The sequence below is a fragment of the Echeneis naucrates genome, chromosome 17 (assembly GCF_900963305.1).
Source record: "Echeneis naucrates chromosome 17, fEcheNa1.1, whole genome shotgun sequence".
NCBI lineage: Eukaryota > Metazoa > Chordata > Actinopteri > Carangiformes > Echeneidae > Echeneis > Echeneis naucrates.
In genome coordinates this window covers 20,986,816-21,010,055 of record NC_042527.1, presented here as the reverse complement: position 1 = coordinate 21,010,055, position 23,240 = coordinate 20,986,816, and the positions used below count along the sequence as shown (strand labels likewise).

The following is a 23,240-nucleotide window of genomic DNA, read 5'->3' as shown; positions in this document are numbered from 1 at the left end:
AATTCAGGAACTTCCCAACACAAACTCTGTTTCTAAAAGTTTCTGCTCAGTCAGTGATGAACAGACTTTATTATTCCTGTTTGTTTGTTCCCACAAGAATCAAAGTGAACAGGAAGTTAAGTTTTATCCTTCAAAATACAAATCCAACACATGAAGGCCCTGCAGAACAGACGTGTCACCTGCACCTGAAGGCCGTCTGCGCTCTCATTGGCTGATGGTGTATTTGGCAGAGAAGCCCTCTTTGGTGGAGCTTTGGTCGGATGAGATGATCAAGGACATGACGCCGCTCTGGGCGAAGATTCTGTTTGGGGAGTTGTAACCGCAGTATTGGCCGACGTGGACGCCCACTGAGGGAGGTAACAAACATTCTTCAGTACACTTTAGAGTCGTCCTGATGTGTTTGTACTTTCTCTCTTGAACTTCCTGTCAGGTTGATCATATTTAATCGACTGGATCTAAACCAGCCGCTCACCTCCGGGGGGGCCGTCCCAGATCTCCAGGCGGTCTGATTGGCAGGTGCTGTCGTCCTCCATGATGAAGCTGTCGAACTCCAGCAGGATCTGCGCCCCCGGGGGGGCCAAGATCATGAGGACACACTCCATGTTGTTGGGGTAATTCTCTGGGAAGTTGGGTGTCGTGATGAGGCCCTGGGGGGCCGTGAAGTTCCTGGAACAGTTCAGACCTGAGTGGAGAAGAGACTTTGTTTCTGATTCATCTCCAGAGTGGAAACAGAACTGCTTTAGAGTGTGAATGTGGAATCAGACGGCTCTTCGCTCCTCTACGACACACGATGTGTTAACCAGGGACGGTGGTGGCAGCAGCTGCAGATCCCAGATCAGTACCCACCTGGCTGGAGGACCTTGTACTGAGCAGAGAATCCTGAATCCTGGATCTCATCGTTGGAGACAAACTTGATGAGCAGCTGGTTGCCACTGGACTTGATCGGAGACGGTGCCACGATCCCGCAAAACCTCCCCACCAGAGGCGAGAGCTCGGTGCCCCCGTTGTAAACCTCCACATAGTCGTGCCTGCAGGACAGACGGGATACGATTCAGGGTTGTGCTGCTACAGAGTCCTCTCTCTGCTCTGCCGGCTTTTAGAGGGAATCATTCCCTGTTGCTGTGATGCCTTCATGACCTTTGACCTGTCACAGACAAAAATGGGCTCTTACTTGCAGTCTTTGTCTTCCAGATGAAAGTATGCGTTGAATGTGAGGAGGATCTTCTGATCCGGCTCCTGGGCGGTTATCACCCACACACAGCGCTCGGAGGGCAGGTAATCAAAGGGATATCCTGGGCTGGTAAAGTAGCCCCCAGACTCCACGTCTAAGCCCCCCCCACAGGAGTCTGCGGCAGAAGAGCAGAAACAGACTGAGCAGCTGGAAAGCTTTGGACCGAGTGAAGGAACCTCCAGCTGGAGAGCAAAAACTATTTAGATGGATTCCTGAGAAGAAGAAGAAAGTTTGTATCAGCCTGAAAAAGGCGACAGAACAGGCAGCATGACGACAGTTCGACTTTCACTGAGTGGAATTCTGGAAAATGTTTCTTCTTATTATTATTGTTATTAACAGCAGGACGTGAGACTGAGATGCTGATGTCAGACACATTCTGCTCACATCCAGGCCCTGTTGGAGGGGGGGTCCTCTCCTGGATGGTGTACTGGGCCAGATGTCCCTGTTCGCTGATCCGGGTCCCGGCGGTGATGATCATGGACAGGATGCCGCTGCGGGAGATGACTTGGCCCGGCGCGGTCGAGCCACAGTATGTGCCGATGTGGATGCCCACTGCGGGAGGGGAGGGGAGGGGGGGGGCAGAAAAGGGAGGTGGAGAGTTAGCTTCATCACCACAAAGTTCTGTGATTTAACCTCCTGAGTGCCGAGCTGTTATTTGGTTGGGGGAGTATAATGAAGGAAACCCAAAATGTGACATCCTCAGAAAGTTCAAGCTGAAAACTTTCCCCCGTCCACTCCGATCTCTCTGCCCTCATAATTAAAGTGTTCTTACAGCTGACTCTGGGAGGAACCAGGAAGTTTAGGATGATACAGGAAGAGGAAGTGGACGCCACGCTGACGCAAGGCGGAGCACAGAAGGTGTCTCCATCACCAACCGACCGTCAGGTGAAACCACACGGCTGCACCTCTTCTTTCTGTTTCACCTCCTCCCCTTTTTTCTGTGTCTAGACGTCACCTCACCTCCTGGGGGGCCGTCCCAGATCTCAATCCCGTGGGCTTGGCAGAGGATGGTTGTTGGCTTCCTGTCGTTGGGGTCCAAGTTGAAGCCGTCGGGCTTCATGCTGAAGTTGTTGAACTTCAACACGATGTCGGAGATCTCGGGGGCCACGATGGTGAAGGTGCAGGTCAGGTTGTGTGGATGGTCAGGAGAGAACGCTCCTGGGTGGGTTGGTGATGTGATGAATCCCTGAGGAGCCGTGAAGTTTCTGGAACATTCTGTACCTAAAGGGGGGGCAGAGACTGATGAGTCGCTGTGACCGTCACGTCTGCAAATCTGAAATGTGGCTTTTCTTAAAGGAAATTATCAAAGACTTTGTCTCTTGATGGGGCACAAACAGAAACCTGGAGTCCTGACGTGGGAACAGCTGACTCGCCATTTTGGCGGCTTGTCAAGTGAACTCAAAAAAGAGAGAAGAGCAAAAACAAATATAGAAAAAGAGAGCAAAGTCCGGCCTGTTGTGTTGCCGTCAGCTTGAAGGATTCTAACCGAGTGAGTTCCTTAAAGTGAACAAAACAGAAAACAGTAGTTCAGGAAGACGTGAAAACAAACCAACAAAGTTGACGTTTGTGTTTAAAGCTGGTTTGATGTTGTTGTTGTATTATTGACCCCCCCCCCCCCCTTTATTTGGCTTGGCCTCGGCCTGTTTGGACAATATTGACCTGAACGTCCGAACTTATTTAAGGGTTTTAATTTCATGAAGAGACACTCTTTTGCTTTGTGAACAAGTTTTCATTTAAATAAATTCTCCTTCTGATTTTCATTTGCAGGTTCCGTTCATCTGACTGAAGTTCACACAACAGGCACGACAAATTGAATTGAAAAAATGTTTTTATTAAATAGAATAAATCTTTGAGAGCTGAAGCTCAAATCGGATCTTTGACCAGCCTAAGTGTTAAAAATAAGGAAATCTTTGTGCAGGTCAGTTTGCAGTGATTGAATTGTTGATCCCATTTTATGGATCTGCTCTAATATTCTGAGCTCTTAATTCTCTGAACAGAAAACTCTGGACGTGGACCAAAGGCCACCTACCAGGCGGACTCGGAGAGGCTTCTGGGACGAGCTGGAGGAACAGCAGCAGAAACACGGCAGGCATCATGTTCTGACTGTGTGGCGGTAAAAACCTGAAGCTCTCTGTCAGCGAGCGGCTCCGGCTGAGGAGGAGGACACATGACCTTCATCCTGATGTTGTTGTTGGCTCGCATTCAGTCAGTAAATACAAGAGAAAGTTTTTTTCCACCAATTCTAAATGTTCGCAGCTGCAGCTGTTTGAGTTAAAGATGAATTTGTCAACAAACAGAAACTGAATAGTTTGTTCACACACTCAAGTCTTTATTGTGTTTTAAAATATAACATTTCTGAAAAGAAAAGAAAAGAAACAGTTCATGTGATTCTCACGCAGTAATTCACTGATGAATCCCTTTCAGCTGTATTTGCTCTTTAACGGAAACGCCACAGTTTACAGCCCAGGAAGAGCCTCGGCGGTTTAGCTCTACCAGCCAGGACAAAGCCCTGGACCTGGACCTGGTCCTGGTCCTGGTCCTGGTCCTGTTCCTGGTGATAACGTCCAGGATTGAGGCAGATTCTCGTCCCACTTTAAGTCAGAATAATTTACTGATGTCTCGTTCTGTGATCAGTCCAGCGTGGGGCCAGCGTGGACGAGATCCGAAGGTCCGGTCAGCAAGAGGGAATGTGCTGCTTGTGGATCCATCTCTTCTTCAGCTTCTCTGCTTTGGCTTTCTGCTTACAGGCTGCAGGATCAGACGGAGATTAGAGACATGAAGTCAGAGACTATATTTGATTTTTTTCTAATAATTAAGATAAAATATTCTTTACATGAAACATCGGACCAATGAGAGCAGCGAGTGTTCTCATGGGACTGTAGAGATTTTGGTTGTGAAGACAAACTGAATCAGTGTAATAAATAAATGAGGTCTCAGATTCTTCTCAGTTCCTGCTCCTGGACTTACCCCAGTCCTTCTTGACAAACTGCACGGCTGCACCTTTATTCCTCCCCGTCTTGTTCTGGAGGGAGAGCAGCTCGTTATCTGAAAGCAGAAAGACATGAAACATTAACGCCTTCAGTCTTCATCACCGTCAGAGCGTGAATGTTGCCGCCGCCTGCAGAGGGAATCCAGAGATAGAAGCCCTCAGTGAGACGAGACTGGACGTCACTGTAGCAAAGCTCAAATTGAGACAGATCATCGTCTGAACAGACTTCTGCCACAGAGTGTAGCTTGCATCTTAGTTTCTATGAATGAAAAAACGAAATATCTGCAGTTTTAAACTAAATTCTCACAATCCAACTTCACATTTCAGACAGTTTTGGGTTCAGGGTCAGGCCAAACTGAAATGTGCGGCCATCTTACTTGTAGTCCTGCAGCTTCCTGCTCCGTACAGCCTGGACTGGATGAAATCCTCCGCCGCCTGCTGCTGGGAGGACGCCAGCGCTCCCACCACTTTCACCGTGGCCACCCTGTAGTTTCCCTTCAGACTGACAAACAGGAAACAAGTCCAGTTTCAATAAAATGCAGTGACATCTTCAGGCCAGACTGGACGCTATCTCACCAGAAAGAGCTTTCTACATCTGGAGACAGCTGTTGGTCAGTGAACGTTTGCTAAAAGTCACACTAGCAAAACTTACAAACAGGTTGTTTTAACATACTTTCGGGAATGTTCCATTTTTCTGCTCTTCTTCTTTTTCTTCTTCCCGTTCTCTCCCTCATCCTGCCGCTGCTCTTCAGCTGCTGAGAAGATACAGTAAGTGTCACCGATCTGAGCATCAGTTCAGTTTATCACTTATGTCAATAAGATGGGGAGCTTCTTCACCTTCAGACTGTTTCTGCTTCCTGAAAAATAAAGAAGATTTAAATGTTCACAGAGCAGGACACTGATATATTTTTAAAAATGTAGAGAATCAAAGAACAGCAGAAAGATTCAGGCTGATGAACTTACTTCGAAGAGGCTGAGTCCATTTCCTCCAACACGTCGTCAGACAACAGTTTAATTTTCTGTGGGAATCGGCAGAATGAAGAAAAAACATACAGCCACTTCTTATACTTAACACAGAATAATATATGTGATGAGTATTATGTGCTTAAGATGAAATGCTTGAAATAAAAGCCATTAATGCCCAAACAGACCTTCTGCTCCTGGAACAGCTCCTGTCTCTTCCTCCTCTTCTCCTTCAGAAGCTCTTTTTCCCTGCAAACAGCAGAATGCTTCACTGACCCAAACACACACAGCGCAGTGGAACAAACCGCTGTGTGGGTTACTGATGCTATTTATCACAGTAACACAATAAACTGAGGATGCATTTGTTGGCCCGTTCGTTGTCCATCTTTGTGTAAATGGATCCCAGCTAGCCTCGCTGTGGGAGAGTAGCCTCCGTTCAGGAAACCTCACTGCCGGATCTCTGACATCAGTTAGTCGATTCTAAATCAGCTGCTGTCTTCCTGGTTAGCCTGCTCGACTGATGAATTGATGACATTGTTTTTGACATATAACGTTCCTGTTGCTCACCATTCATCTGGAAACGGGCGGAGACAGAGAATGACATATTTCTGCTCCTCAGAAACACCCACCGATAGCGTCCATTTTACGTGACAAACACACATACTGGCCACCCAAATCTATCAGCTTTGTACCCTTTGGAAGCTGGGTTGGGAATTATGTTACGCCCTGGGTTAGTTCCAAGTAAGTGCATGATTTATACGAAAGTCTGTACAACATGAAGACTCTTTAAGTCCGACCTCTGATCAACACCGAGAATTCATTCTGCTTCACGTCAGAAAACATTTCCACCTGATGGCGCTTTCCATTCACTTTAATGTTATCCCTGGTGTTAATCTTATTCAAACTCTGAATTATGAACATGTTCCCATTTCTGCTCTGGAGCAGCAGTTCATAACCAAATTTGCCTTTTTCGTTAAATATTTCTAATTCCGAATCCGGCTCCAGCCCCCGTTAGCAGTTAGCCGTTAGCTACCTCCTGGCTGTGTCCAGCGCCTGCTTCATGCTCCGGAGAGCTTCGGTCCTGGAGGCGTCGAAGGTCACCTCTTCGGGCGCCTCGTCGTCGCTGGACTCGAACACCATCGTCGTGTCCTCCGTCTGTTTTTCGGTGTCCGTCTTCTTGGACGGAGACGTTGTTGTTTTCCCACGTTGGTCCTTCGCCATGTTGGATGTGTGACGTCAAAAGAGAGCGACCTGGGGACCGTCTCTGCCCTCCGGTGGCGGGAAGGAGGAATAGACTAAATGTAAAGATTTTTTTATATAAATTCATATTTAAACAGAATTAAAAGTTAAGCTATAAAGGTTTATTTTCAGTTTTTTCAGCAAACAAAAATGTAATGTTAATCACATATACACTGCAGACTTTTTAATGAATTAATGCCTTGGTGTTGTTTATATTTATGTGTTGCTATTTTTCTGTATTTCTAAAATGTAATATTTTATTTATGTTGTCACAGACTACTCGTTAATTGTATCCGTGCTTTTCATTTGAAAGCGCCTCACCCCGGAAATGCTGTTTTATTCTGAAGGGGTCCGGTTCCGCCGGTGCAGAAAGGCGTAAACAAAAACAAAACCCGGACCAGCTGACTGGACCGTCTGGACGTCATGCACCGACTGCTGTTTGTCCTGCTGGCCGCCGCCGGGCCGCCGGTCCTCGGCCTCCCCGGGCCGGAGCTCCGGGAGGCGGCCACGCCGTGCCTGGCCCCGCCGCAGTGGGAGGGCAGGTGGGTGCTGTACGACCACAGCACCGGGAGGAACAGCCGGGCCGCCGTGTCCTACGACGGCCTGAACCAGAAGGTCCGGATCCTGCAGCAGCACAAGAAACACACCCCGTGTCAGAAGTGAGATCCGGCAGCTCAGCCTGAATATCATGTAGAAGGGGATGGAGTCAGACTTCACTCCATCACCTTCATGATCAGATTTAATGTCCGGAAGATGCTGGCTAAAAACTAACATTAAAGCAAATTTATAAATATATATGTATATACAAATAAAAATAAACACATAAAGTCATCATACATAAAGATCACCTTTAATTAAAAAAACGATTTATGCTGCATAAATAATCATAGAATCATCAGAATTAACAGCTTTTGTCATTTCAGTGTTTTCCCCAAAATGAGCCAGAAATAGGCTAAATGATCCGGCTCGTGTGTAATTTTCTCTCTTTATTCATATAAAACACAACAGTAATGCCACATCAATGGATTTGAGAAAATAAAAAAATAAAACCCTTCATCTCACCACCAGGTTTTTTGAGTACATCTACTTGTACCAGAGCATGGTCATGTTCCAGATCGACCAGAAGACCAAGGACTGCTCCAAGATCGCCCTGACGGAGGCCTGGGACCCGTTTGACATCCCCGACAACTCCACCTTCGAGGACCAGTACTTCATCGGTGGCCCCGGAGACAACGTGGAGGTTCAGGAGTGGTCAGACAGGAAGCCAGCACGCCAACGTGAGTCTGAGCAAAACCTGCAAAACGCAGAAAATCTAATTAAAGCCGATACACCAACAACAATTTCGCAGCATCACAATAAGATATGTTAGGTCTCAAGTCAGTCAAATCTTTCTGTATGAGTAAACACTCCTAAAGGTCAGCCATAACATTATGACACCTGACAGGTGATACCGTTGCCATGGCAGCTGTAAGTGGGTGGGACAGGCATTGTTACCATGGATACCTGGGGTCTATGGGCTGCAGGTAAACATATAGTCCTGAATTCCAGGAAACAAGAAACAAACTGCGACGTGTAAAGTGAGTCAGAGCAGGCCGCTGTTCCTGGTGTGACATGAGCTGGACTAACAAGTCCAGATCCACGCAGGCCTCCAGGCCTGAAAGGAGCTTCTGCTAACATCCTGCTAACATCCCACCGCTCAGCTTCTGAGGTCTAAAGGAGTCCAGACCTCCAGAGTCAGGTGGCCATGATGTTCTGGCTGTAGCTTTAAGCCAGGGTTGATCTACATTCACCAGCCGCTGCAGCACAACCAAACCTGATTCAACTACCCTTCTGAGTTCATCAAATGTCTCCTCTCTTAACCAGATGAGACCTGGGTGGGCGTTTACACCCTGAAGGACTGCTACCCAGTGCAAGAAACCTACACCAGGAACAGCAGCGTCACCACCTCCACCCGCTTCTTCAACCTCCAGCTGGGCATCAGCGACCCCAGCGTCTTCACCCCGCCCAGCACTTGTCAAACAGCTCGGCCCAAGAGGATGCCGGAGTCCGACTGTTGAAGCTGAGCCTGATATCATTATTCCCTATAGATACACAATATTTGACACTGTGCTGATAAATATGAACATCACTTACCTTATAATAGTTACACAGAAATTTTCAAAACATAACGTACAAAATGCTAATGCTAATAATAATAATAACTTAATAATGCACTAACAGTTGGATTAGACACTGAAGGCTGGTTGTCATGAGTAAGATGGTTGTGTGTGAGGGAGAACCCACTGGAGTCAGGATGTCTAGAAGAAACTCTGCTAAGAGAGATTTGTCTTGTAAAATTATGACTCAAAGGATTCCTAAATGTTCCATTGCATTCCTGTGCTGTGGGAATATTAAGGAAGAGTCTAGTTGTTGTGCAATATATCAAATGAAGTAACAAAACTGACTTTACCTGTACAGACGATTAATTTCTCAGTTTTTCCTTCAGTAAATGTGAATTGTAACCAATAAAATGTTTAATTAAAATGCATTTTAGGGAGAAAGTAAAAGCCATTGATGAATACTGGTGAACTAACACAAGAATCGAAAAAGTTAAACACAGAATCCAGCTGTTCCTCCTCCTGATGACCCTCTGTCTTCTTCCTGCTCTGATCACATGTCTCCTCAGATCTACAGTCTGAAGGGGGTGGAGACATTTTTACAGCAGACAGAAAACTAGTTTCACTTTTGATAACAGAAACTCAGACGGCCGTCACTGAGAGGAGAAATGGAGCAGAAAGGAGTTCAGCTGGAAACCATCTCCTGTTCCATCTGTCTGGATCCACTGAAGGATCCGGTGATGACTTCCTGTGGGCACAGCTACTGTATGAACTGTATTAAATCCCACTGGGACGGAGAGGATGAGAAGAACATCTACAGTGTAGGAAGGCCTTCATACCGAGGCCTGTTCTGGAGAAAAACATGTTAGCTGCTCTAAATGTTTGCTCTAAATGTTGGCTGAATACTTGTGTGTTGCTTTTCTATTTTATTAAAATTATAATAATCCATCTCTGAGATTCAGGTGAAATAAACTGATTGTGTGAACAAGAGTCTTTTAATAAACTCTACTAATCCACCACATGAACAAACTTAGGACACTGTAGATACATTTAAAGAATGAATAAAATATAATTCAGGAAATCAGAAAAGTTTGAAAATGTCTTTTCTAAGGATACAAAGTCTGACTGGTGTGACTGGGATGTAGCCCAAAAGCAGCATCTTATGAGGATTTCAATGGAACAGCCAGTACTCATTTACAGCTAAAAACCTGACATGGAGCCATGACTGTGTCTTTATGCGAGGTCATCAGATAAACAGGCTGTAAAGCCGTTAGTTAATCTTCAACTATGTTTTGTTTTTTTTTGATCAGCCATCACAACATGAGCTTTGATTATAAAACTTTTCTTTGTTTCTCCAAACCAGACATGAATTTCTCAGTTATGAATTTTTGAACATGAAGTAAAACAACATTTTCTGAAACACGATGCTCCAAGGTCAGCTCATCTGACCTCAGCAGAAGTGGGAGGAAGCTGCAAGGACCAACACCAGCTGGGTGAGGGTCAGGGTCAGGGTCAGGGTCAGGGTCAGGGTTAACATGGACGCCGATTGGCTGCTGGCCCGCAGGTCTGATATGTCAGTGCGTCCGCCATGTTGGAAGCGTATGTTGAAAATGGAGGTTTTCAAAATAAAAAGCGCTAATGTTTACGTTTAACGTACTTAAATTGTTTTATATCCAATTATTTATTTTAATTTAAGTACAAACTGATGACCATTGAGACCAAGACTTAAAGTCTGTATTCGGTACAGCAAAAGTATTAAAGGCGCTGTAACTCCATCACAGAAAATAAGACAATTTTATACATTTTAACACGAAAACACACCTCCACAATTAACCAAATCTTATTCTTGAGTCCAGGCTTGGACAAATTCACCTCCCTTTTAAAATGAGTATTTATTTAACACAGATGGGCCGATTGAGACGAATATAAAACATTTCTGTGAACTTCTGAAAACACAACAGATTCAGCCTGAACGTTGTCTGGAAGCTAGCTCGACGGCGCTCTGAGCGTTATTCAGGTCAGCTAATGAGGCTCACAACACGACGTTGTGACGCCAAATACAAGCAGAAATAAAGTTCAGGCTTACCTGTGACAGGTGATCTGAACAGAGCAGCTGTCGGTACAGCAGAACAACAGCGAGGCGTCCTTCCTGTAACCGGCTTCACCTACCAAGATGGCGGCCAGGTGAACGTTCCACCCGCCAACTGATGAATGTGAGCGGCTGGACCCGGAGTTGCCAGGTCCGCTTGTTGTTCTGTAAAGTCGCTTGAAAATGTTGTCAGTTGTGGGGTTTTTTTGGGGGGCTTGTTATTTAAAGTGTGGTTGCTTATTTAGGCTGCCTTTGCTCCGTCCAGATTCTCTTCCACAATAAAGGTAAACTCTGTAATCTGTTCACAACCTGAGCTGGCACCGAAAAACGCAAAACAACACAACAGCAAAGACAAAATGAGCCACATCCAGCCTGTCACACATCAGTCAGAGCTGTCGGTCAGCAGGTGAACTACCTGGATCCACCTGGACCGATGAAACCAGGAACCAGAGAAATGGTGATCAATGATGGTGACATCTCATTGATTCGGTATAGATGCCCAGTATTCATTTGTAAGAGATGAAAATGTGTTTACTGCTAATTTACTGAAAAAAAAAACACACAAAACAAAGAAGGTCAGGAGGTTCTGCCGGGGTTAGGATTAGGGTTCACCACCAGGGTCCGAACAATAACCGAAGAAGACCGGAGAGGAGGTCCAGGTGAGGTGAGCCCAGCAGGTATTTGCCCTCAGTGACATCACTTGTTGAAGGTTCCAGTTTGTCATCTGTCTGTCGGCCATCTTGGCTTTGAGTATGTGGAGGAACAGGTGGACCTGCTCTGTTCTGATTGGTTTTACCGATTGCCAGTCACACAGTAACCACGCCATCTCTTTAATCTCCTGCTTTATTATCTAATTTCTTCTAAATGGAAGCATCATTTGAAAAATGGACATTATGTTGTAAAGAGAAGACATCACAACCCAGCCATCAAAAACAACAATCGTGTTTATGAGGTCGAAGAGCAGAGTTTTCAGGATATGTCTTTAGTCCTCCCCCTTCACTATATTGGTTTATATGTGTGGGTGTGGTTAATAAGACACTTTGAACTGCAGCAGACAATCACTGACTCAGCAGACAGAGCAGAGATTTGGTTGCCCTCACAACTCAGAGACCGTTTCTTTTGAAACTGTTGAACAAAATAACTCTCAAAGGAGAAATGGCGCAGAAAGGAAATCCACTCGACCTAAATAAATTCTGCTGTTCCATCTGTCTGGATCTACTGAAGGATCCGGTGACTATACCCTGTGGACACAGCTACTGTATGAACTGTATTAAATTCCACTGGGATGGAGAGGATGAGAAGAAAATCTACAGCTGCCCTCAGTGTAGGACGGAGTTCAAACCGAGGCCTGTTCTAATGAAAAACACCATGTTAGCAGATGTATTAGAGCAGCTCAAGAGGCCTCGACTCCAAGCTGCTCCTGCTGATCACTGCTATGCTGGACCTGAAGATGTGGCCTGTGATTTCTGCACCGGGAGAAAACTGAAAGCTGTCAAGTCCTGTTTAATGTGTTTGGTCTCTTATTGTGAGAAACACTTGCGGCCTCATTATGAATCAGATAAATTCAAGAAACACAAGCTGGTGGAGCCCTCTGAGAAGCTCCAGGAGAACATCTGCTCTCGTCATGGTGAGGTGATGAAGATGTTCTGCCGTACTGATCAGCAGTGTATCTGTTATCTCTGCTCTGTGGATGAACATAAAGGCCACGACACAGTCTCAGCTGCAGCAGAAAGGACTGAGAGGCAGAGAGAGCTGGAGCTGAGTCGACAACAAATCCAGCAGAGAATCCAGGACAGAGACAAAGATGTGAAGCTGCTTCAACAGGAGGTGGAGGCCATCAACGGCTCTGCTGATAAAGCAGTGGAGGACACTGAGAAGATCTTCACTCAGCTGATCCGTCTCATGGAGAGAAGAAGGTCTGATGTGAAGCAGCAGATCAGATCCCAGCAGGAAACTGAAGTGAGTCGAGTCAAAGAGCTTCAGGAGAAGCTGGAGCAGGAGATCACTGAGCTGAAGAGGAAAGACGCTGAGCTGAAGCTGCTCTCACACACAGAGGATCACACCCAGTTTCTACACAACTACCCCTCAGTGTCAGCTCTCAGTGAAGCTACAGACTCATCCAGCATCAACATCCGTCCTCTGAGATACTTTGAGGATGTGACAGCAGCTGTGTCAGAGCTCAGAGATCAGCTACAGGACGTTCTGACACAGAAATGGACAAACGTCTCACTGACAGTGACTGAAGTGGATGTTTTACTGTCAGAACCAGAACCAGAACCAAAGAGCAGAACTGAGTTCTTGAGATATTCACAGGAAATCACTCTGGATCCAAACACAGCACACAGACGTCTTTTATTAGCTGAAGGAAACAGAAAAGCTGCAGTAATGAGGGAGGATCAGTCTTACTTTAAACATCCAGACAGATTCACTGGCTGGTGTCAGGTCCTGAGCAGAGAGAGTCTGACTGGACGTTTTTACTGGGAGGTGGAGTGGAGAGGAGGAAGAGTTTCTGTAGCAGTCGCATACAAGAATATCAGCAGAGCAGGGAGCTCTAATGAATGTCTGTTTGGACAAAATGACAAATCTTGGGCTTTAGAGTGCAATGAAAACAGTTATTATTTCTGGTTCAACAGCTTCCAGACTTCAGTCTCAGGTCCTCGGTCCTCCAGAGTCGGAGTGTACCTGGATCACAGAGCAGGTATTCTGTCCTTCTACAGCGTCTCTGAAACCATGACTCTCCTCCACAGAGTCCAGACCACATTCACTCAGCCTCTGCATGCTGGGTTTTGGTTTTCTTCCTCTCGAGACACAGCTGAGTTCTGTAAACTGAAATAATTGAAGGTGTTTTAAGGTGCAGTTGGTTAAAATGAGTATTTTAGTTGTTTAGTTTTTGTCTCCATGTTTGTTGATGTTGTGTCTCTTCACTGCAGAGATCTCCTGTCAATCAAATGTTATGGGCGGTCCTTTGACCTTTGACCTCTTGTCATTTCCTGTTGTGTTGATGTTTGAGTTCCTTCAGGTGGAGCTGTGGAGGAGATCACTGCTCATAATGATTGTTCTTCACCTAAACTGACATTTCTCCACACAGAACTATAAACTTCTCTCTGCTCTAAATGTTGGCTGAATATTTGTGTAGTTGTTTTTTCTTCCAGGGCCTTAACAGAGAATTCATTTGACCTTCATTTATAAGAAAGAAATCTGTCATTAGAGTTACACTGATGTGTTTGTCAGAACAAATGTTGTTGTTCTAATCAGCTTACAAATAAGAGACATCAGCTTGAACTGAATTGTTATGACCACGATGACATCAATGTGAAGATTATTTTCTCTGAAATAAATTTTTCTTTAAAAGTAATTGAAGTGTTTTGTTCTGTCTCCATGTGAAGATGATGAAATGTAAACTTGAAAAAGCAAAACAGGGAAAGAAATGTGTGAAAGACAACACAAAAGGCACAATTAACATCTGCCACAGTTTGATATTCAGCTGACAAAACCACAACATTTTCAAACCGTACTTACAAAACAGCTATGCAACTAATAATAGCCACGATAACAAATAAAACTTTTATTTTGAATGCCCGAGTGCGCTTCCGCCTTTCAATTAAAATATTTTTTATAAGAGTCCAACATGGCCGCCTACAGACTCCACATCCCAGAATCCCTTGCGTCCGCCTTTTCTCCGTCGTGGTATGGCGAATGTACTTCCGGGTTCGAACAGACGAAGAGGAAACAGATGACTCGGCTGCTGCTCCGAAACTCAGGCTGTCCGAAAACATCCCAGGGCTCGTCCGACAGCGTTCCGCCGCCCGAAGGAGCCGGTTGTCGGGGTAAGGAGCAGAAACAGGGGCAACTTTTAGTAGGTCCGGGTGTAGCACCCAGCAGCTAAGCTAACCGGGCCGAGCCGATGCTAACGGCTCTGATTCATCATGGCGCTTCAGCTGACCCGGGACGGTCCGCTGACAGCAGGTGGAGCAGATCAGATGAAACAGTTCAGGTGGAGCAGATGAGGAGAAACAGATGAGATAGAGCAGATCAGATGGAGCAGTTCAGGTGGAGCTGATCAGATGGAGCAGATCAGATGGTGCTGATCAGATGGAGCAGATGAGGAGAAACAGATGAGATGGAGCTGATCAGATGGAGCTGAGCAGATGGAGCTGAGCAGATCAGGTGGAGCAGATCAGGTGGAGCAGATCAGATGGAGCAGATCAGATGGAGCAGATCAGATGGAGCAGTTCAGGTGGAGCAGTTCAGGTGGAGCAGATCAGATGGAGCAGATCAGATGGAGCAGATGAGGAGAAACAGATGAGATGGAGCTGATCAGATGGAGCTGAGCAGATGGAGCTGAGCAGATGGAGCTGAGCAGATCAGGTGGAGCAGATCAGGGGGAGCAGATCAGATGGAGCAGATGAGGAAAAACAGATGAGATGGAGCTGATCAGATGGAGCTGATCAGATGAAGCTGAGCAGATGGAGCAGTTCAGGTGGAGCAGATGAGGAGAAACAGATCAGATGAAGCTGAGCAGGTGGAGCAGATCAGATGGAGCAGATGAGGTGGAGCAGATGGTGCTCGCCCTCAGGAGGCTCCTCTCTGTTTCCAGCTGCAGTGTTCAGCTTTCATCACTGAGACAGTCAGTCAGAGCACCGATTTGTGGGTTGCTGTGATGATTTAAAGCTTCGCTCTTTCATATTAAAGGACCTCATTAAATAACGTGACCAGCTGAGAAACTTCTCCACGTCAGGATGAACCAGTCTTTATTCCCTTTGCTGTCCTGACCTGACATTAATTCAGGTAATCTGTTTGTCCTCGTCCTCTCATATTGTGTGCGTGCTGCTGTCCCAGCAGAGCTCCATGAGGAACTGGGCCAGACCTCTACAGAGTCCTAAAAGGTCCTCAGGGCCCCCTGCCCTCCCGAACACTAGCTCTTCTTGTGCTTTTATGAGATAATGCAGCTGATTTATTGTCCCTTTGAATACGTGAGCTGGAAGTCATCAGTAAGTCAGCACAAGGCTTAAAGGGCTTCTTCTGCATGATTGAATTGATGCAGATTATAATGAAGAAACTCACTAATCTGAGAAAAAACAAACCCATGACTAGCAGTCTGGTTTTAGATTTTATTTGAAAGAAAAAAAGAATCTAAACAGAAATGGAAAGTGTTGAGTGGAGAGGGAAGGAATGAAAATAGACTCTGGGTCTCTAAAGTGAAGTAAGCTCAGCACTAACTTCCCTTCACACACCCTGAGTCCAGGTCCTGTGGCTGATATGGATATTGTGTTGCTGGCGTTGGAGAACTAGCTGAACCATGCTGACATATTTTTGTAACAAAAGAAGATTTTCCTGAAAAAACAGTGAAATCAGTTAAAACATTGGGATTGAAGTGCTGAAAGGTGAAGAGGACACTGACTACGCAATAACTACTTCTCTTTTTTACCGTCCACACGTTGTTCACGTTGTCTCACTGCTCATCCAGTTTTCAGTGTGGAGAGTCTGCTGGACTTCACTTCCTAAAACACACAGATTGTGAAAAACACCAAGGTAGAGGCCAAAAGTCACCCGGACACGCTGGCTGTCACGTAATTGGGCTGTCCTGTTTTTTTATTTTCCAGAGAAGAATTTGAAACGTTAAGTTGTGCAAAAAGTAGTTCCCAAACTGCTGCAGTATTTCTAACAGCTACTGAGCCTCATTCCTTCTGGCAGAGATCCAACAAGGTGCTGGAAACATTTCTCGCAGATTCTGCTGCTGTAAATTTCATCAGCTGAACATCCTGTTGATGCAAATCAACAGCTGATCTTCGTGACCAGGTTTCCTCGTTGCTGGCTCATTAGATGTAATGTTAGCGTGCAGTGGCTGTGCATGTGTTCAGGAGCTGAGAGGCGGACTGGCACTGACTCCCTGACCACAGAGTCTCTGGTTCTGTTTTTCATGGACCTTCTCCCTGCAGATGCAGTGATGCACTTTCCCTCCACCCAGTGATCCAGCTTCCTGCTCCGATGACCCACCTCCTCTGAGTGCAACTCCACGCTCAGAAGGTTGACCGGAGGGCGGGGGCGGGGCAGCCCTGCCCTGGGGGGTGGCGTGGCCAGTGATGGACAGCCGATGCAGCAGCAGCGTCGATTCGCGGCAGACCGGCAGAGGGGTGGGGTCTCTCAACACCACGCCCATCTGTGCGAGGGTGGAGTCGTATGATGCCGGCGAGAAGAAGTGCATCTCTGACGTGAGGAGGACCTTCTGCCTCTTCGTCACCTTTGACCTTCTCTTCATCACGTTGCTCTGGATCATCGAGCTCAACGTGAGTGTTTGTGTCTGGGCCTCTCTTTCAGAAATCGTTCTGTTACCACCCATCTGCCCTCCCCGGCCTGAGGAGGACGATGGATCATTTCACAGTATTCTTGGGGGCTCAGTCTCTCCTAAGACGTTAAAACCACGAACAGCGAGCCTAAAGATCAGACTTTTAAAAAGGTTTATGTGACGCATTAACGTCTGGTGACAAAAAGAGAAACAAAGATGTTCGTGAAACGGATCAAAATGTACCTGAATTCTGTTGTTTGGTTTGTGTAACTGCCGAGCTCTGTTGCCCAAACGCTGACCAAACATTTACCGTCAGAGGCTGAACCTTGTTCAGGTGTAGCTCTAGTTCACGCACACACTTGAACCCATTGTGACACGTTTACAGATCAGATGACTGGAGAAGTGTGTCGAGGTCAGGCTGCTGTAAAACTCTGAATAAGGAAGTGAATTTGTTTGGTTTTAACTGTTCCCAGGATACTCCAGTTTGATTAGAGTCGACCTTCAGCACTGAAAGAAGATGATTAAAAATTATCTAATAAAACTGTGAAAGGAGTAAGAACACAACAACAAACACAAACAAGCACATAAAAATAAGATCTATAAAAGACGAGACATTTAAACATCAATCTGACCAAAAGTTAATAAAAAACACACAAAATTAAACACCACAACAACAGAAAAGAAACAACTTAACAACTTAATCTGTAAACTGTATAAGATAATAATGAACCAGCTCTGAGTTTTTGCTTTTTCTTTGAACTTCACTGTCCTCAAAGACTGAACTCAAATTAGCATTGCGTTAAATAAAACACAGTTAGTTGTTGTTTTTTTTTAATCAGGTGCTAAAAAAACGTTTTGTGTGTGTCTGAACTGTTTAAAGCTTTAAAATGAGTCGTTTTGTCATTCGGGCTCCTTTTCTGTTGTAGCAGCTTTAATTTGCAGAAACAGCGTGCGACGATGATGATGATGACATGTTTGTGTTGTTTTGTGTGTTGTGTTTGTGCGACAGGTGAACGGCGGCATTCAACAGCAGCTGGATAAAGAAGTGCTGCACTACAACTACCACGCTTCTTTCTTCGACATCTTTGTTCGTCACGCCATCAAATCATAAACATTTTTCATTTCTTAGTATTTCTGTTCTGTGTTTTTATTTCTCTGAAATGGTTCCCTCGTCTCCTTCCTCAGCTCCTGGCTGTTTTCAGGTTTGCCGCTCTCATCTTGGCGTACGCCGTCTGTAAGCTTCGTCACTGGTGGGCCATCGCTGTAAGTTTCAAGTTCTGTGTTTTTTTTTTTTCCGTTTGTTTGTTTGTTAAAAAAAATGCTGTTAAAATGTAATAATGAATTAATTAAATTTCTTTTCACTCACTTTGCATTTTGTTAATAATAAGGAACTATTCATGTTTCTCAGTTTTTATTTTTATTGTTTTATTGTGCTGTTTTTATCTTTGTACAGCACTTAAAATAAATATTTCTGTTATGTCACTTCCTGGTTCTCTCTGGTTTGGCTGCAGATCACCACCGCTGTCAGCTGCGCTTTCCTGATTGTCAAGGTCATTATATCAAAGGTGAGAAAAATCTCTGTGGTTTTGTTGTTGTTGTTTGAGGTCGGAGGTCAAAAGGTCAGATCCTGACTCCGCTTGCTGGTCTGTTTTCCTGCTTTTACGTTTCTGTTTCTGTCAGTTTTATGGGTTATTTGGTGTTTTTTTCCTCAGCTAGGGCGTTGTTTTTAATTGTTGGTCGGTCGTTGCTGACTGAGTTGTGTTGTGCTGTGTAGCTGCTGTCTCAGGGGGCCTTTGGGTATCTGCTGCCTATCATCTCCTTCGTGTTGGCCTGGATAGAAACGTGGCTGCTCGACTTCAAAGTTCTGCCTCAAGAAGCTGAAGATGAAAACAGTAAGTCGCTGAAATTCGTCAATGCTGCTACACGTCTAATGCTAAAGTGAAAAGCTGCTGCTGCTAACGGGGGAAGTGAAACGTTGCTGCTGCTCAGCTGTATTAGAATTAGCATTCAAAAAGCTGTAAAACCGCAGATCATACGGAGGTATTTTGTAAGTTTAGCCTGGTTATTTAGTATGCGAGTTGCCATGTTGGAGTGACGTGAGAAGCTGCGTCAGCGGGTTGGTTGGATGTCTGAAGCACAAAGGAGGCATTTGTTTGAAAGGAAACATTTTCAGAAATGGATGACGACGAGCTGGACAGGCATTTTGAGCCCCCCCGTGGTTTTGAGCCCATAGGGGAGGCAGCCCTAACCCGGGTAAAGCATTAAAATGAAAAACAGCTTCAGGCTTTAGTCTGCTGGTCCGGCGGACTCAAAGGTCTTCCTCCAAAAAACCCCGGAGTCACCCTGTCCGTGTTGAGGCTCCATCTTTGACGATCTGCGGTGACGTCACGGCTCACAGTGGACAAAACACATAACGCAACGTTGCTTTTCCTTCTATATGTTTACATTTGCAATCTTTGTTGATAATTTCTGAATAGAGTGGACTTCCATTTTGCAAATCACATTAACTTGATTGAGTGCTTCACCTCCCCTTTAAATAGCATCACAAAACTGTTATTATTATTACTGTGTTATTGGCCTGCTGTATTATTACCACAGATATTTAAATGCTGCTCCAGCGGTTGTGTTGTAGTGTTGTGTGGTTGTGTTTCAGGGCTCCAGTCCTTGATGGACGCCACGGAACGAGCTCCTCTCATGTGTCCGGGTCCGTTATCCGACGGCCAGTTCTACTCTCCTCCAGAATCCGTGGCAGGTCTGTTGTCTCAGTTTCGGGCTGGGGTCCAGGAGAGACCTGATCCTGAGTCTAGAATCTCTCAGTTCTCCTGAAGAGTTCCAACTAAACCAGCTGTACACTCTGACTAACTGAATCTGTCTCGTTTTCAGACTCCGACGAGGATCTGGATGATAAACATGATCCAGAAAAAGTGCTGATTCAGCAGGTGACCTAACAGGTAACAGCGTCCTTTAACTTCCTGTTTGTTGCACAAGTCACACACTTCCTTTTGTGTTTTCGTTTATTGATGGAGTTGTTTTCTGCTCCTCCTCAGGATCTCAGTTCTTCTGAGGGAAACCTGCTCTGCCTTACACATTCTGCCGTTTGACTTTTTATTCTTTTCTTCGGTTTCTGCATGAAACTGGCTGCTTCAAACATATTTCAGTGTCGCCACTTCTGATTTTGTTAAAAACGTTTGTTTTGCACATGAAGTCTCAGCGAAGAAAATGGAATCAGTACACTTTTGATCCATTTCAGGATTGAAGTATTATTGTCTTATATTATTTTTAATTTGTTGATTATTTTCACTTGCTTGGGTTTGAAGTCACTGTAAAGGAAAATAAGTTCTGCGTGGAAAAGAAGGATTTCTTGGCCAGTGTTGAGTTTACAGACATGTTTGGAGCAAAAAAAAAAAAAAACTGAGTCAATGAAATGACTGAAACATTTTCAGAGCTGGAAGTCTGAAACAACTTGCATGATCCAAATGATGAAGCTCAAATCTCTGCATGAAGGTTGGAGATTCTGAAGTGACGGACTGTAAACTGGAGCTGAATGTGCTGGAGGAATAAATAAGAGTGTAAATATCTTTGCATGCCTTCTAAAGCCACTGGTTTGTTTTTACCAAACAGCTTATCTGTAAAATAGATTCATTAAAATGTTAAACTTTGTGTTTTTGTCATATTTGACTTTAATTCTCGTGTTTTGTTGAGAAATTATTTCAGTTGAAGGAAATCATGCAATACATCAAAGAAAAATACAAACATTTTACATTCCTCTCATCATTTAAATGACTTTTAAAATTATTATTTGACTAAAATGTCACTTTTCCTTTTAAAAGATGTTTTTTTAGATATTTCTGAATACAGTTTTATTTACCTTTAAAATAATATTCCGTCCTTTTCACAGTGAGATGACTGCACATTGAACCGACTGTTCATATAAATGAAATATTCATGTGTTTTCTTTTTTTAGGTTTAATTCATTTCCATCTCCGACTGTTTGCTTCAGCACATCTTGGAATAAAAACTGCTGCAGTTACAGAAAAAAATCTAAATTGCATTTGAACATATGAAATGATCGAGAACGTGATTAAAAACAATAAAACTAAAATATTCTCGCTATCGCGTGTTTTATTTGAGTGCAGAAAAAAATGTAATTCCATCAAATAAGTTTCTGTAACACTGTTTATTTTCACATTTTACTGACAGCAGTCATGTATCCAAGGCGTTTGTAAACAGCGTGTCCACAAATCTACATTTTGCCTCAATTTTGGCCTTTCCGTCAAAAACTGTCCAAAGAAATTAAAACATTAACAAAAAAATGAGGAGAGTGAGCTGACCTGAATCAGTCTGCAAATGACGCCTCCTTGTGTCCAAAACAGGAAGTGAAATGAGTGGAGGAGGAAAAATGGCGGCGGCGGGAAAAACACCTGCATGAGGATGAAACTCAGACCAGCTGCTCCAGTTAATGAGGCGGAAAACATCCCCAACAAAAAAACTCAAACAAGAATAACGAGAAATAAACAAAGGTTCCCTCCTCATCGGTGACACAACAAAAGGACAGCAGGAGGATGAAAATCCATCACAAACACGACACAGACACACACAGCAGTTTGTTGTGTTTTGTACATGAAAATGGAGCGTTGTGTTATTTCTACTCTACCGTCTCTACTGTGATGGAGTTCTGAGTCCATGCGGCAAGTTTACGTCTTTGCTGTTTTGTTTTTTTTGCAGGCGTGCAATGACCCCCCCCCCAAAAAAAACAAAGAACTTCCTTTGTGTGGCTCTTGACTTCCCCCCTCCATCTTTAAAGTTCATCTGAACTTAAGGAAACACTTTCTGCTCTGAATGTGACGCCTGAAATCTGATTCCTGTTTCAAATATCTGGTGCTTTGAAACTTAAAAGAGAAATATCGGCCTCCGGTTTGTGTCTCTGTTGTGTTTACATTTTTGTCATGCTGTGATGAGAAGAAAAAAAGAAAAAAAAAAAGGCAAAAATTAAAAATACTGAATTTTTGCAAAGAAACCAGAAACAGAAAAAAAAAAATATATATATATATATATTTCTACAATTCTATGTAAAAAAAAAAAAAACAAAATGTAGATCAACTAAAAAATTGTGTAGATACATATGAACCTTTAGATTTTGGGTCATAGCAGAAAAAAATTGTCAGCATTTTCTATACATTTCACAAACACTCCTTTAAAATACTGATGACATGAGACAAACAGCACACATTGTGTGTTAGTTGTGTTTTGTTTTTCATTCCTGCCTCTACGTGCTGTTCCCTGTCCGACCAGCAGGGGTCATCAGAGGGCAGCGAGCTGACCACATGAGGAATCACACTGAGCTGCCATTGGCTGAACAATAACCCTCCACACTGTCGCCTCTGAGGCCTGAAGACTCAGGAAAAAAAATACACAATAAGCATACAAATATGATGACGCACACTTGTGTAACCCTGTCATGAGGCTGCGGCGCGTTAATACTGTTTATATGAATATTGTGTTTCCCCCTCAAACCAAAGTGACCTCATTTAACTTCACTTAGACCAAACAGCCATTTGGTGCATCATGTCGCCACGTTAACCTTCAAATCCACAAAATATTCCTAAAGAACCCGAAAGTTAATAATTTCTCTTAAACCAAAAAAAAACAAAAAAAAAAACAAACCCAAAACAACTAGAAAAATTTCAAGCTTCAGGTCAGAAAATCTTGAAGATCCGACTAATATTCAAACAACCAACAAGAAAAATTCAGACGAACCAGAAACTCCAGCCACAAAAAAAGGAAAAAGAAAAACCATGAATCCGTTTTCTTTTCTAAACTTCCACTTCTGTACCAGATAAATAAAAAAAGTGAAACATCATCATTTCATTCTCAAATGTGAAAACAAAAACCGAAGAAGAAAAACGGAGTGAATTTACTGATGAAATAAAACTCTCATTGATTTAAACGTTTCACAACCTGGAAACAGTTTCTGCTTTAGCTTCTTCCCATTTGAATAAATTCAAACTGTGTTTGGTTTGTCTTTTCTTTCATTACCCAGAATTCCTCATGGCGGCGCCGTGACCTCGCCGTTAACGGATGGCCTACTCGTCTCCTGGCAGGTTTCGTCGAAACGTTCAGCGACGCGATTGGCTGAATGAATCTGGTGAGTGTTCAGACAGAAGCCAACGAGCTCTGAGTTTTTCTCCGGCTGATTTTTTCAGGGTAAACCTTTATCGTGGTGCCGGTCGGGGGGAAGCTGGGATATACGGGTGTATTGTAGGCAGCAACAAAAGGCCTCTGAGTGGACAGGAATGTTTGTGGGGGGGCGAGCTGATCGGCCCAGTGACCTGATCTCCGGTCGGGTT

The 23,240-nt window shown here is 44.3% G+C and overlaps 5 protein-coding genes across 7 annotated transcripts; 3 read left to right on the top strand and 2 right to left on the bottom strand.

The window, feature by feature from the left end:
- Positions 1-134: 134 nt before the first annotated feature.
- On the bottom strand, positions 135-3,324 carry LOC115057706 (neuropilin-1a-like). Its single transcript, XM_029524896.1, has 7 exons — positions 3,261-3,324; positions 2,192-2,452; positions 1,616-1,783; positions 1,172-1,346; positions 847-1,028; positions 473-682; positions 135-347 (listed from the first exon to the last, which is right to left on the bottom strand). The coding sequence occupies exons 1-7, from the start codon at positions 3,322-3,324 to the stop codon at positions 205-207; spliced, it is 1,203 nt and encodes a 400-aa protein (XP_029380756.1). The 3' UTR covers positions 135-204.
- A 218-nt stretch (positions 3,325-3,542) lies between these two features.
- Positions 3,543-8,992, bottom strand: LOC115057772 (nucleolar protein 7-like). Of its 2 annotated transcripts, XM_029524976.1 has the most exons (11): positions 8,872-8,992; positions 7,485-7,716; positions 6,744-7,046; positions 6,217-6,478; positions 5,372-5,432; positions 5,184-5,239; positions 5,058-5,077; positions 4,894-4,972; positions 4,598-4,722; positions 4,199-4,276; positions 3,543-3,979 (listed from the first exon to the last, which is right to left on the bottom strand). In XM_029524976.1, the coding sequence occupies exons 4-11, from the start codon at positions 6,402-6,404 to the stop codon at positions 3,906-3,908; spliced, it is 681 nt and encodes a 226-aa protein (XP_029380836.1). In that variant the 5' UTR covers positions 6,405-6,478; positions 6,744-7,046; positions 7,485-7,716; positions 8,872-8,992; the 3' UTR covers positions 3,543-3,905. The 2 variants fall into 2 exon arrangements, with proteins under 2 accessions (XP_029380836.1, XP_029380835.1); XM_029524975.1 differs by lacking the exons at positions 6,744-7,046; positions 7,485-7,716; positions 8,872-8,992 and having other exon boundaries at positions 4,894-4,975; positions 6,217-6,476.
- Positions 6,769-9,546, top strand: LOC115057774 (mammalian ependymin-related protein 1). Of its 2 annotated transcripts, none has more exons than XM_029524978.1 (3): positions 6,769-6,964; positions 7,491-7,699; positions 8,286-9,546. In XM_029524978.1, the coding sequence occupies exons 1-3, from the start codon at positions 6,846-6,848 to the stop codon at positions 8,477-8,479; spliced, it is 522 nt and encodes a 173-aa protein (XP_029380838.1). In that variant the 5' UTR covers positions 6,769-6,845; the 3' UTR covers positions 8,480-9,546. The 2 variants fall into 2 exon arrangements, with proteins under 2 accessions (XP_029380838.1, XP_029380837.1); XM_029524977.1 differs by having other exon boundaries at positions 6,769-7,081.
- Positions 9,547-11,762: 2,216 nt separating this feature from the next.
- LOC115057244 (tripartite motif-containing protein 16-like) lies at positions 11,763-13,442 on the top strand. Its single transcript, XM_029524189.1, has one exon. The coding sequence runs from the start codon at positions 11,763-11,765 to the stop codon at positions 13,440-13,442; it is 1,680 nt and encodes a 559-aa protein (XP_029380049.1).
- Positions 13,443-14,315: 873 nt separating this feature from the next.
- stard3nl (STARD3 N-terminal like) lies at positions 14,316-20,553 on the top strand. The gene is made up of 9 exons (XM_029525696.1): positions 14,316-14,434; positions 16,547-16,894; positions 17,903-17,980; positions 18,079-18,156; positions 18,405-18,458; positions 18,668-18,785; positions 19,547-19,645; positions 19,777-19,844; positions 19,941-20,553. Exons 2-8 carry the CDS (start codon positions 16,691-16,693, stop codon positions 19,839-19,841), a joined length of 696 nt encoding a protein of 231 aa, XP_029381556.1. The 5' UTR covers positions 14,316-14,434; positions 16,547-16,690; the 3' UTR covers positions 19,842-19,844; positions 19,941-20,553.
- The last annotated feature ends 2,687 nt before the right edge of the window (positions 20,554-23,240 follow it).

Coding starts and splice junctions, on each gene's coding strand:
- LOC115057706 (XM_029524896.1), bottom strand. CDS start 3,324: ATGCCTGCCGTGTTTCTGCTGCTGTTCCTCCAGCTCGTCCCAGAAGCC. Junction 2,453..3,260: donor AGCCTCTCCGAGTCCGCCTG/GTAGGTGGCCTT, acceptor CCCCCCCTTTAG/GTACAGAATGTTCCAGAAAC. Junction 1,784..2,191: donor CTGGGACGGCCCCCCAGGAG/GTGAGGTGACGT, acceptor CCCCTCCCGCAG/TGGGCATCCACATCGGCACA.
- LOC115057772 (XM_029524975.1), bottom strand. CDS start 6,404: ATGGCGAAGGACCAACGTGGGAAAACAACAACGTCTCCGTCCAAGAAG. Junction 5,240..5,371: donor AGCTGTTCCAGGAGCAGAAG/GTCTGTTTGGGC, acceptor CGATTCCCACAG/AAAATTAAACTGTTGTCTGA. Junction 5,078..5,183: donor ATGGACTCAGCCTCTTCGAA/GTAAGTTCATCA, acceptor TTTATTTTTCAG/GAAGCAGAAACAGTCTGAAG.
- LOC115057774 (XM_029524977.1), top strand. CDS start 6,846: ATGCACCGACTGCTGTTTGTCCTGCTGGCCGCCGCCGGGCCGCCGGTC. Junction 7,082..7,490: donor AAACACACCCCGTGTCAGAA/GTGAGATCCGGC, acceptor TCTCACCACCAG/GTTTTTTGAGTACATCTACT. Junction 7,700..8,285: donor CAGGAAGCCAGCACGCCAAC/GTGAGTCTGAGC, acceptor TCTCTTAACCAG/ATGAGACCTGGGTGGGCGTT.
- LOC115057244 (XM_029524189.1), top strand. CDS start 11,763: ATGGCGCAGAAAGGAAATCCACTCGACCTAAATAAATTCTGCTGTTCC.
- stard3nl (XM_029525696.1), top strand. CDS start 16,691: ATGGACAGCCGATGCAGCAGCAGCGTCGATTCGCGGCAGACCGGCAGA. Junction 18,157..18,404: donor GTCACTGGTGGGCCATCGCT/GTAAGTTTCAAG, acceptor GTTTGGCTGCAG/ATCACCACCGCTGTCAGCTG. Junction 19,646..19,776: donor TCCTCCAGAATCCGTGGCAG/GTCTGTTGTCTC, acceptor TCTCGTTTTCAG/ACTCCGACGAGGATCTGGAT.